Raw genomic sequence first — 15,735 nt, 5'->3', positions numbered from 1 at the left:
CCTCATCCAGAAACGCACCCTCTCGAAACCTGGACAGCAAGCAACACCGCGATGCAGAGCGCCTCTCTTGCAGAGTCTGCCACTTGAGTTTGCTAAACATCTCTGTAAAGCTATCACGCTTACCAAATAACGCTGTGAACAAACGCGCCGCTCTTCTTTGGATTTTCTCTATCTCCTCTGTCAACACGACCTGGTACGGATCCCACACTAATGAGCAATACTCAAGTATAGGTCGAATGAGTGTTTTGTAAGCCACCTCCTTTGTTGATGGACTACATTTTCTAAGGACTCTCCGAACAATTAATTTTATATGATCATTCCACTTCAAATAGTTCCGCATGCATACTCCCAGATATTTTACAGAAGTAAGTGCTACAAGTGGTTGCTCCGCTATCATATAATCATACAATAAAGGATCCTTCTTTCTATGTATTCGCAATACATCTGGCACACAATTTTAACTTTTGGGACGTTTCAAAACAATGGACGTTTCGCTGTGAAGTGAAAGATTCATTAAAGGGCGTTTAAAATGAAGATTAAATAGCCCGCCTGAGAAAAGTCCTCGCTGTTGCTGACCTTACTTCAGCTAGGTAGTGCGGTTAGGAAAGTGTTAGCTGGCGCTGTCGCGCTTGCAGTGTGCTGGGCATGTGGCCTCACAGGCTGCAGGTGATCGCGTGGTGCGCGAGGGCGGCTGTGCTCGCCTCCCGGCGGATTCCGCACGTGCGGAGCTGGCCAAAGCCTCTAAAAGCGGCCGCCCTGGAACACGGCCAGGTCCCGCGCCGCCTGCTGTTGACGCTGCCGGGAGAGAGCTAGCTGGCCGGCATCTCACTGTGTGTGTGTGGGGGGGGGGGGGGGCGGAAAGAAGGAGGGCAGAGGGGCTGGGGGCCAAGAGGCAGGAAGAAACAGAGACTTTGAGCAATATCTGCATTTACAATTTGTACAGAAAGTAGATGGCAGTTATAAGAGTCGAGGGACATGAAACGGAAGCAGTGGTTGGCAAGGGAGTGAGACAGGGTTGTAGCCTGTCCCCGATGCTGTTCAATCTCTATATTGAGCAAGCAGTAAAGGACGCAAAAGAAAAATTCGGAGTAGGTATTAAAATCCATGGAGAAGAAATAAAAACTTTAAGGTTCGCCGATGACATTGTAATTCTGTCAGAGACAGCAAAGGACTTGGAAGAGCAGTTGAACGGAATGGACAGTGTCTTGAAAGGAGGATACAAGATGAACATCAACAAAAGCAAAACGACGATAATGGAATGTAGTCGAATTAAGTCGGGTGATGCTGAGGGAATTAGATTAGGACATGAGGCACTTAAAGTAGTAAAGGAGTTTTGCTATTTGGGAAGCAAAATAACTGATGATGGTCGAAGTAGAGAGGATATAAAATGTAAACTGGCAGTGGCAAGGAAAGCGTTTCTGAAGAAGAGAAATTTGTTAACATCGAATATAGATTTAAGTGTCAGGAAGTCGTTTCTGAAAGTTTTTGTATGGAGTGTAGCCATGTATGGAAGTGAAACATGGACGATAAAAAGTATAGAGAAGAAGGGAATAGAGGCTTTCGAAATGTGGTGCTACAGAAGAATGCTGAAGATTAGATGGGTACATCACATAACTAATGAGGGGGTATTGAATAGAATTGGGGAGAAGAGGAGTCTGTGGCACAACTTGACTAGAAGGAGGGATCGGTTGGTAGGACATGTTCTGAGGCATCAAGGGACCACCAATTTAGTACTGGAGGGCAGCGTGGAGGGTAAAAATCGTAGAGGGAGACCAAGTGATGAATAAACTAAGCAGATTCAGAAGGATGTAGGCTGCAGTAGGTACTGGGAGATGAAGAAGCTTGCGCAGGATAGAGTAGCATGGAGAGCTGCATCAAACCATCTCAGGACTGAAGAACACAATAACAACAACTGCAGAAACGAATTTTCCCGCTTTGCAGTAATGAATTTTCCCGCTTCATTTCGTCCACTTTTTTTTAATTCTATTGCTATGTGCTGATACAGAACTGCCATTTACGAGATGCGACAATAAAGTAATGAGACTCATGGGAACAAAAAATTTGCTTATCGTTTTAGTCGAGTTTAGTGTTGTCTCCTTCAAAGTAGTTCCCTTTTGTTTACACACACTTTTTCCAGCGGTTCTGCCACTGATGGTACCATTTCTGGTACTCATCTTCAATAATATCGTCCAAAGCCCTCTTCACAGCTTGTTGGGCATCTTGACCGCCGTTTTGACTCTTGGAAATAGAAAAAAACTGCACGGAGCGATATCTGGTGGATAAGGTGGCTGTGGTAGTACTGAAATTTGTTTTGAGGTTAAAAATTGCTGTACTGAGAGAGCAGTATGGGATAGTGCATTATCGTGACGCAGGTTTTAATCATCAGCAATTTGGCACGGACACGAATCACTCTTTTATGAAGTCTTTCTAAAATTTCTTTGCAGTAATATTGGTTAACTGTTTGTCCAGGAGGCACCCACTCTTTACAAACAATTCCCTCGGAATCAAATCCGTCCGTAAGGTTGATGGACGACCACTGCGGTCTTCATCTTCAACATTCTTTCTGCCTTCACTAAACATTTTATGCCAACGAAAAACTTGAGCTCTTGACATAACCTCCTCTGAAAAAGCCTTCTGAAGCTTACCGTAAGTGGTCGTGGCGTTTTCACACTATTTAATTCAAAAAGAAATGACACACCCTTGCGCAATATTATGTGGTTCCATCTCTGTGACGAGAGACACAAATACGTGTTATTATTATTATAGCTCAACTCTCGACTGAGTAGTTGCATCGATGGGCTGCTTGGACTAGAAGCAGCTTATAGACCAAAGTCAAAAATATTGTGCCTACACAAGCCTGCAGGGTTGCCACATCTTGCAAAGAAAATCAGTCTCATTAGTTTATTGTCACACGTCGTACATGTGTTTCTAAGCATACTTGTTGTTAAGCTCTTCAGTCCGAAGACTGACTTGAGGCTGGTCTCCCACGCTAGTCTACCCTGTATATATCTGATCAGGTCTACAGAAATTGTTTAAACCAGCTTAAGCAATCACAAGATTGCAACAGGGTGCCACTGAGGACAACAGAGACCTACTCTATATCGACAAATGCATGATCTGAACTCTGTCCACAGGCCCTGGTCGGCCAATCGGCACCGACCGACCGCCATGTCACCTTTCGCCAGTAGCGACATTGGATGGGGCATGCAGAGGCGTGAGGTCAGCAGACCGCTCTCGCGTCCGTTGTCAGTTTTCGTGACCTGAAGCCGCTACTACTCGGTCAAATAGATCCTCAGCTGGCATCACGAGGCTGAATGCACCCCGTTCCACACCTCCCACCAAGGAATAATTCGTAGCAGTACCGAGAATCGAAACCAGGTCCTCCGCTTGGCAGTCACCCGTGTTGACGATTCAGCTTTGGAGGCGGATATTCTGCTAGTATAGCTCTTCGAAACAAAAAAAAAGATAAGTCCTACGTACATAAAGAGAGGTAATCAACAGTAAGGACTTGAGAAAAACGAAACTGAGGCCAGAACGAAGAAAGGAACACAATATCGCAATATACACCTAGGGTTAGGTCCAAGACAGTCAGAAGAAAGACTGAATTACTCTCTAATACCAGGGAGAGCAGTGTGTATAGGCCCTGTGACAACCGCGAAAATTGGGAAAAACCAGGGAATTTTTTAGAATTTCGGAAACTTTTCATTGTTTTGGTTTTCATTTAAATTTTTGTAATTTTGACTGGTAAGAACTGATATTCTGACACAGAATGTTACTATATCCTGCCACACTACAGAAAAATACTGTGGCCATAAAACATAAAAGAGACAAGAAAACCAAAATAAAACTTAAACGAGAGAAAAAACCTAAATAAAGCTTAAGTTGCAAAAGAAATCCGCCTTTTGCAGCAACGAAACACAGTGCACACACAAGTGTCTCCCAACAGCAAAAAGAGTTAAAGGCTGAAGGACGAAGACTAAGTAATTCTTCATAACTACAAACTGCTTCCTATGAGCCTGACGTCACTACTGTTTACATTAGGTTCGCTTCAACAACTGCCAACGGGCTCTTGCACATGCACAGTTGAGTCATGTATGAGCAGTGTCTTCTCCCGTTTCTGGCTACTTGTAATGTGTCTGTTAGCTGTATCAGCAGTAGCAACAAGCAGCCAGATGCTACCGGGTAAAGTTTTTCTGCCGCGCCCAAGCTGCCTGGTTCGCACATGCGCAGAGCAGTCTTGAGTTGTAGTGCGGAGGGAGAGTAGTTTCCAAGTCCACCAATTTTTACTTTTAGTGATTTTGCTGTTTCCTCTTCGTTTAAGACTCTAACGTCAAATGAAAACAAAATAGAATTCTATGGCCGAGAGCTGTCAAGTGAATTAAAACACATTCACATAACTACAGAATTACTAAAATCTGTTATTAGTTTCAGTTTTCTGATTTTATTTTATTTTAATGTTTTGGCAGTCAAGCATTAATCGCCTTATAGAACAATGAAGTTATTTCTGTCGGCTTGCTGAAGAAACTTGCCTTTTGTTAGTCTTTTCCTCAGAGGCAGTTAATTTACTTGAAACGAAGTGTTTCATTCCACACTATTGTCTAGTTTCAACTGTTTGTTGAATGTTAAATGCATGTTTTCATCTTCCGGCACTTGTGGCATCATGCCATAACATGAGATAATACAGTACTTGTAGGCCAAGAAAATTTACATCCAGAAAACGACACTGAAAAACTTAATATCAGGTTTGGGCCTACATCTTTGTGAATCTGGACATACAGATGTGCACTTTGAGCCGAATTATGTGTTTTAGTATGATTGACGAAATTCCGATGTTCTCGGAATATCATCTGATGTCCTGTTTCAATTATGACGTAATGTGAGATTTCTTAATGCTATGTAAGATCTCCTAATGCTGTAAACGTACAAACATACGGGCTTCCTGTGTCATCGCAGTTGTGTTCGTGCAGTACCGCCTGTTTTCTGGTACTCTCTGACAGTTGATGAAATGAATTCTAACATGTCGCGGGAAAATATTGCGAATGTGGTGTGAAAAGCGTTACTTCCAAATCAAATTTCACTTTACGCAAGATGAATTATGTTACGTGCGGCAATGTCCTTTGAATTTCTTAAAACACAGAGCGTTTGACTCCTATTATAGCTTAACGCTTTGAAGGCCAGCCACTCAGAAGAGTCTCGAGCCCAGAAGACCAGACATTTCCGTCATTATTTAAAATTTCACTGGCACATTTTCGTGATATATCTTAAAGTGTAACGCACACAAAAAAGACCAATATTATATGTGAAAGCTTACCTTTGCTTGCAGCTACACTATGCATATTAATTTAAACCGTTACCTCTTTCTATTTGTGTGTCCGCGCTTCTCAACAGTGATGTTGCTATTGGCTGACTACATCACGTGTCCTACGCTCTGAAGATATGCCATCATCAACTGGCGAGATCACGTGGCATGAGCTGTGACTGGCTTATAAAGGCGCATCGGCATCGCGACTTCAGTGTTTCGGAAACCAACGTGTTGTGTTTGATACGAAAATACGCAGTGTATATGTTGCTGCACATCGAAGATCTTTCCAAAACGCGTTTTTTTTCGGAGTAGGGGGTGTTCGCTGCCTCGTGATGACTGGGTATTGTGTGATGTCCTTAGGTTATTTAGGTTTAAGTAGTTCTAAGTTCTAGGGGACTGATGACCATAGATGTTATGTCCCATAGTGCTCAGAGCCATTTTAGGGGGTGTTCGGTTTATAAGGTGCCTGGAAGTTTTACGCCGGTGTATAAAACATTAATCATCAAAGGATTGATAAGTTTTACAGTTGCGAGGGAAAATTTTAACTTAACCACGGAAAAAGTGTGTTTTCACAGGGAAAAAGTGTATAATGACCGATTTCATTCCTCATAAAACCCTCGTCTGAGTTTGTCCTCCGTCCTCGCGACGTTAAACCCTAATGTTCCTTCCTTATTCCTTTTTTGATCCTCAATCTCTCTACTGTCTGATTGAGTGCCTCACAGTTTGTGGCCAGCATGCCACCTACAGGGAGAGCATAAAAATATGGAAACACAAAAAGAAAAACACAACACATTACCGTGCCGAACACGGTGAAGAAAATCGATCGGCATTCACAACAGCTCCAGTCGTTTCGGAAGGCGCCGCGCGGGATTAGCCGACTGTGCCGCTGGTCCCGGCGGAGGTTCGAGTCCTCCCTCGGGCATGGGTGTGTGTGTGTGTTTGTCCTTAGGATAATTTAGGTAAAGTAGCGTGTAAGCTTAGGGACTGATGAACTTAGCGGTTAAGTCCCATAAGACTTCACACACATTTGAACATTTTTCGTCTCGGAAGGGAGAAATACAGATCCAATTTGATTTTCAAGGGATTCTGATACCAAACTCCCTTTAGAACAGTGGCAACATAAAGTAACGATGATAGAGATGGATAGCGGCAACGCACCCTTCTCTGCAAAGCAGACTAAAAAGGCACAAGAATATTAAGATCTGATGATTGTGGTGACCAGGGGAGATGCAACAACTCCTCGTGGCCACAAAGCCATTCCTGGACAATGCGAGATGTGTGAGTAGGGGCCTTGTCGTTTTCGATTACTGCATTACCATTGGGTAAGAAACAATGTACAAGGGGAAAGATCTGATCAGTCAAAGCGGTCACGTAATCCTTGACAGTGACGCGACCTCGTAAAGTAACCATGGGGCCCATGAAATACCACGATGTGGCTGACCAAGTTATCATCGTACCCTATCCATGTTTCGTTCTTGGGACGTAATCTAGGCCAGAAGTTGGAAACAGTGTGAAACGAAACTTCATCTTCCCATTCTTGCGCCTTCGTACCGCATCGTCGCAAGGTCTGCGTGATTATAATAGAATTCCACAAGGTCAATTTAAGTTTAAGGGGTGGCTGCATGCCTTTTAGTCACCACTCCGTTATCCCCTGCGATGAATATGTGTGTCCCAACAGTCTACGTGTAGTTTTATCCACTTGAAAGTGAGCAGAAGATTTATAAATGTTTCCGAATTGTGAAATTGAGGCGGGTGCCAGACCGGTATTCACCTAGTGGGATGTGGAAAATCGCCCAAAAACGACGTCCAGGTTGGCCAGGAAACCGACCCTCGTCGTTAATCCGTCGAGCGGATTCAAATCGGAGTTCTCGCATCTCCCCGTCCCGGAAGTGGAGCTTTAACATGCGCAATTTTCCAGGTGGGTGGTGTGAAACAAGACTAACCAGACCAAATAACCGTCTTCCATTTCGCTATAGTTCGCCGGCCTCTCTGACCGAGCGGTTCTAGGCGCTTCAGTCCAGAACCGCGAACCTGCTACGGTCGCAGGTTCGAATCCTGCCTCGGACATGGATGTGTGTGATGTCCTTCAGTTTGTTAGGTTTAAGTAGTTCTAAGTCTAGGGACCTCATGACCTCAAATGTTAAGTCCCTTAGTGCTTAGAGCCATTTTTGAGCCCTATAATCCACGGTTCACCACCATGGTTTCCTGTTACGCGCATTTCTGTCACTGATGAGTGGTTTTGGAATTCCAGCTCGCTCTGGAATTTTCTGCTTATGGAGCTCCCCACGTACTGTTTGGCACTGGCAGGGTCTGTGAGTGCGACGTTCAGTTCTGCAGTGAGATTTGCAGCTGCCGTCCCCTTACTATTCGTCAAAATCTTCTTAAATGGCCGTCCTTTACGACCACCACTGAAAACACACTTTTGTCCGCGTTGTGATGTCTTTTGAAACAGCGAACACTTCAGCTACGTTGATAAGGGGTCAACCACCGTAGGAGCACGAAGAATTTTCCCATTTTAAGATTTACTTAGTTTCGACATAACGTACACAGAACTACACGGAACACTGTCCTGACTTGCAACTTACTGAGGACATTGCACCGGTGCCGTTCGTGGTTAAATATGGTAGCGTAACCTGCAGGCTTGGATAGCATCCGCCTTTATGTTTAAGCTTACGTGTGACCTGGTCTTTCCATATGTTTGTCCAATCCTTGTACGACATAAAATCAAAAGGCAGACGAACAATACTTGCGCTTTTATCAGTTTAGATACTCTGCAAGACATGTCCTGGAATTGTACACTGAAACGGGGACGCAGTGGGTGAAGGGCCACAGACACTGAAGGTGGTGGACCCCTAAGCAGCTGTGTGTTTGAAATATTCCTTCCGTCGCTTTCTAGGAGCCTCTGTGGATTACCGCGAAGTCCTGTTCGCGCCCGCGGTCTGATATACGCGCTCTTAGCGATGAGCGGCACACTATTCCGCTGACTCACTTGTACACAATTATAGGCCGACCCAGATTAACCACTGCAGTGCGACAGGTTTTGTAAGGACCGTCAGCGTCGCTTTGCCCCGAAAGACAGAGTTAAAGTAGCCACTACACGTAGATCAGTAATAAATGCTCTATAACAAACCCACCACTTTAAAAAGGCTCTCAGATTCGACGAATAGACCGGGTAACGAGCACAGAAAACAGGCCGTCCGGTGTGGCCGTGCGGTTCAAGGCGCTTCAGTCTGGAACCATGCGACTGCTACGGTCGCAGGTCGAATCCTGCCTCGGGCATAGATGTGTGTGATGTCCTTCAGTTTGTTAGGTTTAAGTAGTTCTAAGTTCTAGGGGACTGATGACCACAGATGTTAAGTCCCATAGTGCTGAGAGCCATTTGAACAATGTTTGAGCAGAAAACAATAACTACACCGTCTCCAACTCGTTTCTAGCCACTTACGACAATAGCCTTCTCCATAAACATAACCGGATAATAGTCTAAAGAAAGAGGAGACACACAAAAACGTCACAGCCAAACTTGCCACTTGTTTCTTTTCTTATATTAGCCCCCCCCCCCCCCACCCCTTCCAAGTCAGAGTCGTTCTTTAACATCACCAGCGAGCTACATGGTCCACGCTCTCCTATGCAGCCTCTTCCTACCAGGTCTCTAATGACCTCGTTGTCGACGGGCCGCTAAACACCAATCTTCCTCCCTATCGATCTGGGTGAAGTAAGTTTCCTATGGTGGCTGTCATTCGTTTCCATTTTATTTTTATTTTCTGTACTACGAAGTTTCAGATGGATAGCCATTTTGAAGCAACTGCGAGCACATTAGGAAAAAAAGTCATTAGAATACAAGGTACAAAGCAACCATCGGTTACTGTCATTAGAATGGAAAGAGCATTTGCAGTTGTTTAAACCGTTCACTACATATGGTTCGAGTTAAATCATATAATTATGTCCGCAATCTGTGGTTGGCCTGATATGCAGTAACGTAAATTAAAATTAAATACTATATAAGTATAACTAAAAATAGTAAGTAGGCAACAGTTAAAAACGTCATAAAATAAAATGAGTCACTACGTTACCGGGCTTTTAGATCTGTAGCCATATTATATGTTTCAGTACAAATGGCAACACACGGCCAAGCCGTTTACTAGTGTGAGAGAGCACTTATCTGTAAGCAGCGACATCTGCTGGCAAACAAGTCAAAGATTTCTGTACAGGTACGATCTATGTGTGATTTGTGCTATCTAATATACTGAAGTGAATTTGGGAAGGGAGGGAAGGAAGTATTATTTTCTCTTTGCTCCACGTGCGAGGATCGTAACTAATACTATACAGATACAAGTTGTTCTAATAATACAGTTGTTATATAGAGTTGTCTATAACAAAAATGAAGTAGGACCATGTACATACTTCCACCCTCCTTCTCAGAAACAGAGACATTAGAAACATTGAGATAAAATGATAAACAATATAAGCACACGTGACACTACTGTCGTGACATTAGTCTAACAACGTATGTAACAATAAATACATGTCACGTTTACGCTCATGCTCCTTCACATTTCTTTGACACGGCAGTCAGGAGAGAACCTCTGGGTAAAAGTATCACAACTATGAAGATAAAAATACGAGATACAAAAAATAAAAATAATAAAACTGGGAGTTTTTTCCGGTAAGAAGAAGAAAGAAGAACAAAGGAGGAAGCATTGAAATTGACGCTCCTTAGATGACCCAATGTCGTTGTTGTTGTGGTCTTTAGTCCTGAGACTGGTTTGATGCAGCTCTCCATGCTACTCTATCCTGTGCAAGCTTCTTCATCTCCCAGTACCTACTGCAACCTACATCCTTGTGAATCTGCTTAGTGCATTCATCTCTTGGTCTCCCTCTACAATTTTTATCTTCCACACTGCCCTCCAAAACTAAATTGGTGATACCTTGATGCCTCAGAGTATGTCCTACCAACAGATCCCTTCTTCTAGTCAATTTGTGCCACAAATTGCTTTTCTCTCCAATTCTATTCCATACCTCCTCATTAGTTTTGTGATCTACCCATCAATTCTTGAGCATTCTTCTGTAGCACGACATTTCGAAAGCTTCTATTCTCTTCTTGTCCAGACTATTTATCGTCCATGTTTCACTTCCATATATGGCTACACTCCATACAAATACTTTCAGTAACGTCTTCCTGACACTTTAATCTATACTCGATGTTAACAAATTTCTCTTCTTCAGAAACGCTTTCCTCGCCATTGCCATTGCCAGTCTACTTCGACCATCATCAGTTATTTTGCTCCTCAAATAGAAAAACTCATCTTCTACTTAAAGTGTCTCATTTCCTAATCTAATTCCCTCAGCATCACCCGACTTAATTCGACTACATCCCATTATCCTTTTTTTCCTGGTAACGACGTCCTCCAGTGTAGTCCCCGCCCGGAGATCCGAATGGGGGACTATTTTACCTCCGGAATATTTTACCCAAGAGGACGCCATCATCATGTAACCATACAGTAAAGCTGCATGCCCTCGGGAAAAATTACGGCTGTAGTTTCCCCTTGCTTTCAGCCGTTCGCAGTACCAGCACAGCAAGGTCGTTTTGGTTAGTGTTACAAGACTAGATCAGTGAATCTTCCAGACTATTGCCGCTGCAACCACTTGAAAGGCTGCTGCCGCTCTGCAGGAACCACACGTTTGTCTGGTCTCTTAACAGATACCCCTCCGTTGTGGTTGCACCTACGGTACGGCTATCTGTATCGCTGAGACACACATGCCTCCCCACCAACATAAAGGTCCATGGTTCATGGATGACCCAAACAGAGAAGAAAACTGGGGGCTTATGCTCTCATACATGTTGGGTATCTTGTTCGCACATACTGAACCAACATACATGTCCACATCGATTTCTCTCATCTCTTAATAATTATAGCACTGGAACCACTGCAGAAAGCTAAAAGACGGAGAGCGCATGTGCGAACTCTTTCGGAACTTTACCAACAATAGAACAACTTTACTGACTGCGCTCACTGCCGATTCGATACACACAGCAGTCTGGAGACATAACCTCCTCCTCCTCCTGCCACCCCCCCCCCCCCCCCGCACATGCCCCCGCCACCGACCCTACCCCGGGTCCCACAACTCTCTTCCCAGAACCCCGAGGCCTTGCGATCAACTTCTTGATTACATATCGAAACAGTACTTCCGCTCTAGAGAGAAAGAGAAACTTGTCTTCGACACTTCCCGAAAGCTACCAACTGACTTCTCAACGCGAACTCCAAGCAGCTCCACAAAATTGCTTCGATATGATGCCTTACATCCTGTCAACATCAGGACAAGGTTGCAGACATTTTCGGTGGCAATTTCGTGCTCACGCTAATAACACCTGTCTCTCTGCCAGTGCTTTTTGTATGTTTCTCCAACGGATGATGGAAAACACCTGCCGTCATGGAAAGACACGCCCTCAAGCCAGCCTGGTAGGTCCACACCAAAACCCATTTACAACGGATTACGGTAAGCTCGATCCACCGTCCGGAAGATGGACAAGGTCAGCTGCCCCTATAGCATCCACAATAGCTGAAGGATGAGCACATCGACGCGACCAGGAAACGATGCATTCCAGCTGGGAATGCACGCATTCGCGGTGAATTTCATTGATGAAACGTTCTGGAGTTATCAGCCGAGTAATGGCGTCGAGTTGTCTCGTTTCGACAATTTGCTACACCAACGACGTTTTACACTACTGGCCACTAAAATTGCTACACCAAGAAGACATTCAAATGATAAAGGGGTATTCATTGGACAAATATATTTTACTGGAACTGACATGTGATTACATTTTCACTTAATTCCGGTGCATAGATACTGAGAAATCAGTACCCAGAACAACAATCTTTGACCGTAATAACGGCCTTGATACGCAGGCACATTGAGTCAAACAGAGCTTGGATGGTGTATACAGGTACAGCTGCCCACGCAGCTTCAACACGATACCACAGTTCATCAAGAGTAGTGACTGGTGTATTGTGACGAGCCAGTTGCTCGGCCACTATTGACCAGACGTTTTCAATTGGTGAGAGATCTGGAGAATGTGCTGGCCAGGGCAGCAGTCAAACATTTTCTGTATCCAGGAAGGCCCGTACAGGACCTGCAACATGCGGTCGTGCATTATCCTGCTGAAGTGTAGGGTTTCGCAGGGATCGAATGAAACGTAACGTCCACTGTTCAAAGTGCCGTCAGTGCGAACAAGAGGTGAACGACACGTGTAACCAATGGCACCCCATACCATCACGTCGGGTGATAGGTCAGCATGGCGATGACGGATACACACTTCCAATGTGCGTTCTCCGCGATGTCGCCAAACACGGATGTGACCACCATGATGCTCTAAACAGAACCTGGATTCATCCGAAAAAATGACGTTTTGCCATTCGTGCACCCAGGTTTGCAGTTGAGTACACCATCGCAGGCGCTCCTGTCTGTGATGCAGCGTCAAGGGTAATCGCAGCCATGGTCTCCGAGCTGATAGTCCATGCTGCTGCAAACGTCGTCGAACTGTTCGTGCAGATGGTTGTTGTCTTGCAAACTTCCCCAACTGTTGACTCAGCGATCGAGACGTGGCTGCACGATCCGTTACAGCCATGCGGATAAGAGGCCTGTCATCTCGACTGCTAGTAATACGAGGTAGTTGAGATCCAGCACGGCGTTCCGTATTACCCTTCTGAACACACCGATTCCATATTCTGCTAACAGTCATTGGATCTCGACCAACGCGAGCAGCAATATCGCGATACGATTAACCGCAATCGCGATAGGCTACAATCCGACCTTTATCAAAGTCGGAAACGTGACGGTGCGCATTTCTCCTCCTTACACGAGGCATCACAACAACGTTTCACCAGGCAACGCCGGTCAACTGCTGTTTGTGTATGATAAATCGATTGGAAACTTTCCTCATGTGAGCGCCACCGGCGCCAACCTTGTGTGAATGCTCTGAAAAGCTAATCATTTGCATATCACAGCATCTTCTTCCTGTCGGTTAAATTTCGCGTCTGTAGCACGTCATCTTCGTGGTGTAGCTATTTTAATGGCCAGTAGTGTACATGTTTAGGGAGCGTCCTGTGTTCTAGACTATGTTTCATTACAATCGTTTCACTTTTTACTTGTCCTACATTGATGAAAATCAGTGCTTTGCTGTGTACACAACTTAACTTTCTCTCAAAATATATGTGGCTCCAAGTAACCTGGTCCTAGAGTAGAGGCGTTCGGGCAATAAATGTTTACGTAGGTACAAAATTGGTAATAGGTTGGGAATGCCGCCTTATAGTGGGCATATGTGTGTGTGTGTTCCAGACGATCGAGAAGCTGCCGGACAAGGTGCTGCTCCACATTTTCTCGTACCTGTCGCACCGCGAGATATGCCGCATGGCGCGCGTGTGCCGCAAGTGGCGCGTCATCGCCTACGACACGCGGCTCTGGAAGAGCGTCTCGCTCCGGCCGGAGATCTCCGGCCTGCACGTCAGCTCACTGGAGTCCCTGCTGGCTCTCATCAGGTCAGTCCCCCACTGCTGCCGCAGGCCCACGGTCCGCTGCTGATGACGGCGCGCGCCACAACAACGCAGCAGCCGGTCAACTGTGCACTGTCTAGGGCTTCACTCTAAAAACATTATCGTTAAATCAGGTGCATCAACACTGTTTAACTGAACAGTGTACCGTACATGCAAGCGACGTACATACTTCAAACCATCAATCTTTTTAACGTACTGATACAATGATACTTCTGGGTTGTTAATAGTTAGATTCTGAACTTTCGGCGCCAAGAATCAGTGGCAGCTGAATAAACTGTTCGTTAATTATGGAACTGTGTATACACTGAAGTTTCTAGCATTTGTAGACTTAGAGGAAGCTATTGACAATGTTGACTGGAATACCCTCTTTCAAATTCTGAAGGTGGCAGGGGTAAAATACAGGGAGCGAAAAGCTATTTACAATTTGCACAGAAAGCAGATGGCAGTTATAAGAGTCGAGGGACATGAAAAGGAAGCAGTTGTTGGGAAGGGGGTGAGACAGGGTTGTAGCCTCTCCCCGATGCTATTCAATCTGTATATTGACCAAGCAGTAAAGGAAACAAAAGAAAAGTTCAGAGTAGGTATTAAAATCCATGGAGAAGAAATAAAAACTTTAAGGTTCGCCGATGACATTGTTATTCTGTCAGAGATAGCAAAGAACTGTGAAGAGCAGTTGAACGGAATGGACAGTGTCTTGAAAGGATGGTATAAGATGAACATCAACAGAAGCAAAACAAGGATAATGGAATGTAGTCGAATTAAGTCTGGTGATGCTGAGGGAATTAGATTGGGAAATGAGACACTTAAAGTAGTAAAGGAGTTTTGCTATTTGGGGAGCAAAAGAACTGATGATGGTCGAAGTAGAGAGGATATGGAATGTAGACTGGCAAAGACGAGGAAAGCGTTTCTGAAGAGGAGAAATTTGTTAACATCGAATATAGATTTAAGTATCACGAAGTCGTTTCTGAAAGTATTTGTATGGAGTGCAGCCATGTATGGAAGGGAAAAATTGACGATTAAAAGTTTAGGCAAGAAGAGAATAGAGGCTTTCGAAATGTGGTGCTACAGAAGAATGCTGAAGATTATATGGGTAGATCACATAACTAATGAGGGGGTATTGAATAGAATTGGGGAGAAGAGGAGTCTGTGGCACAACTTGACTAGAAGAAGGGATCGGTTGGTAGGACATGTTCTGAGGCATCAAGGGATCACCAATTTAGTACTGGAGGGCAGTGTGGAGGAGAAAAATCGTAGAGGGAGACCAAGTGATGAATAAACTAAGCAGATTCAGAAGGATGTAGGCTGCAGTAGGTACTGGGAGATGAAGAAGCTTGCGCAGGATAGAGTAGCATGGAGAGCTCCATCAAACCAGTCTCAGGACTGAAGAACACAACAACAACAACATATACACTGAAGTGACAACAGTCATGGGTTACCTCCTAATATTGTGTCGGACACCTTTTGCTTGGTGTAGTGGCATGGACGGAAGTCCTTGGAACTCGCTTACCGTTCATAACTTGGAAAGAGTTGCCGGTGCAGGATGTTGTGCACGAACTAATATCTCGATTATGTCCCGTACATGTTCGATGGGATACATGTGGGGCTATCTGGGTAGCCAAATCATTCGTTCGAACTCTCCAGAGCATTCTTCAAATTAGTCGCCAACAGCTGTGGCCCAGTGACATGGCACATTGTTAGCCATAATAATTCTATATTTGTTTGGGAACATCAAGTTCATGAATGGCTGGAAATGGTCTCCAAGTAGCCGAACATAACCACCTCGAGCCAATGATCGGTTCGCTTGGACCAGAGCACCTAGTCCATGCTATATAAACGCAGACCATCACCCTTATGGAGTCACCATCAGCTTGCACAGTGCCTTGT

At 44.6% G+C, this 15,735-nt stretch overlaps 1 protein-coding gene across 5 annotated transcripts in view; it reads left to right on the top strand.

Moving 5' to 3' along the window:
• Positions 1-15,735, top strand: part of LOC126356279 (F-box/LRR-repeat protein 2) — a 706,156-nt gene that overhangs the window by 542,963 nt on the left and 147,458 nt on the right. For all 5 annotated transcript variants that reach the window (XM_050007148.1, XM_050007147.1, XM_050007146.1 and 2 more), the window contains one exon: positions 13,637-13,836. In XM_050007148.1, the coding sequence (XP_049863105.1) occupies positions 13,637-13,836 (200 nt within the window). The remainder of the gene's footprint in view (positions 1-13,636; positions 13,837-15,735) is intronic.

Source organism: Schistocerca gregaria, chromosome 3 (genome assembly GCF_023897955.1).
Source record: "Schistocerca gregaria isolate iqSchGreg1 chromosome 3, iqSchGreg1.2, whole genome shotgun sequence".
Classification (NCBI taxonomy): Eukaryota; Metazoa; Arthropoda; class Insecta; order Orthoptera; family Acrididae; genus Schistocerca; species Schistocerca gregaria.
Note: the sequence above shows the minus strand (reverse complement) of the source record. Positions and strands in the feature narration are given on the sequence as shown.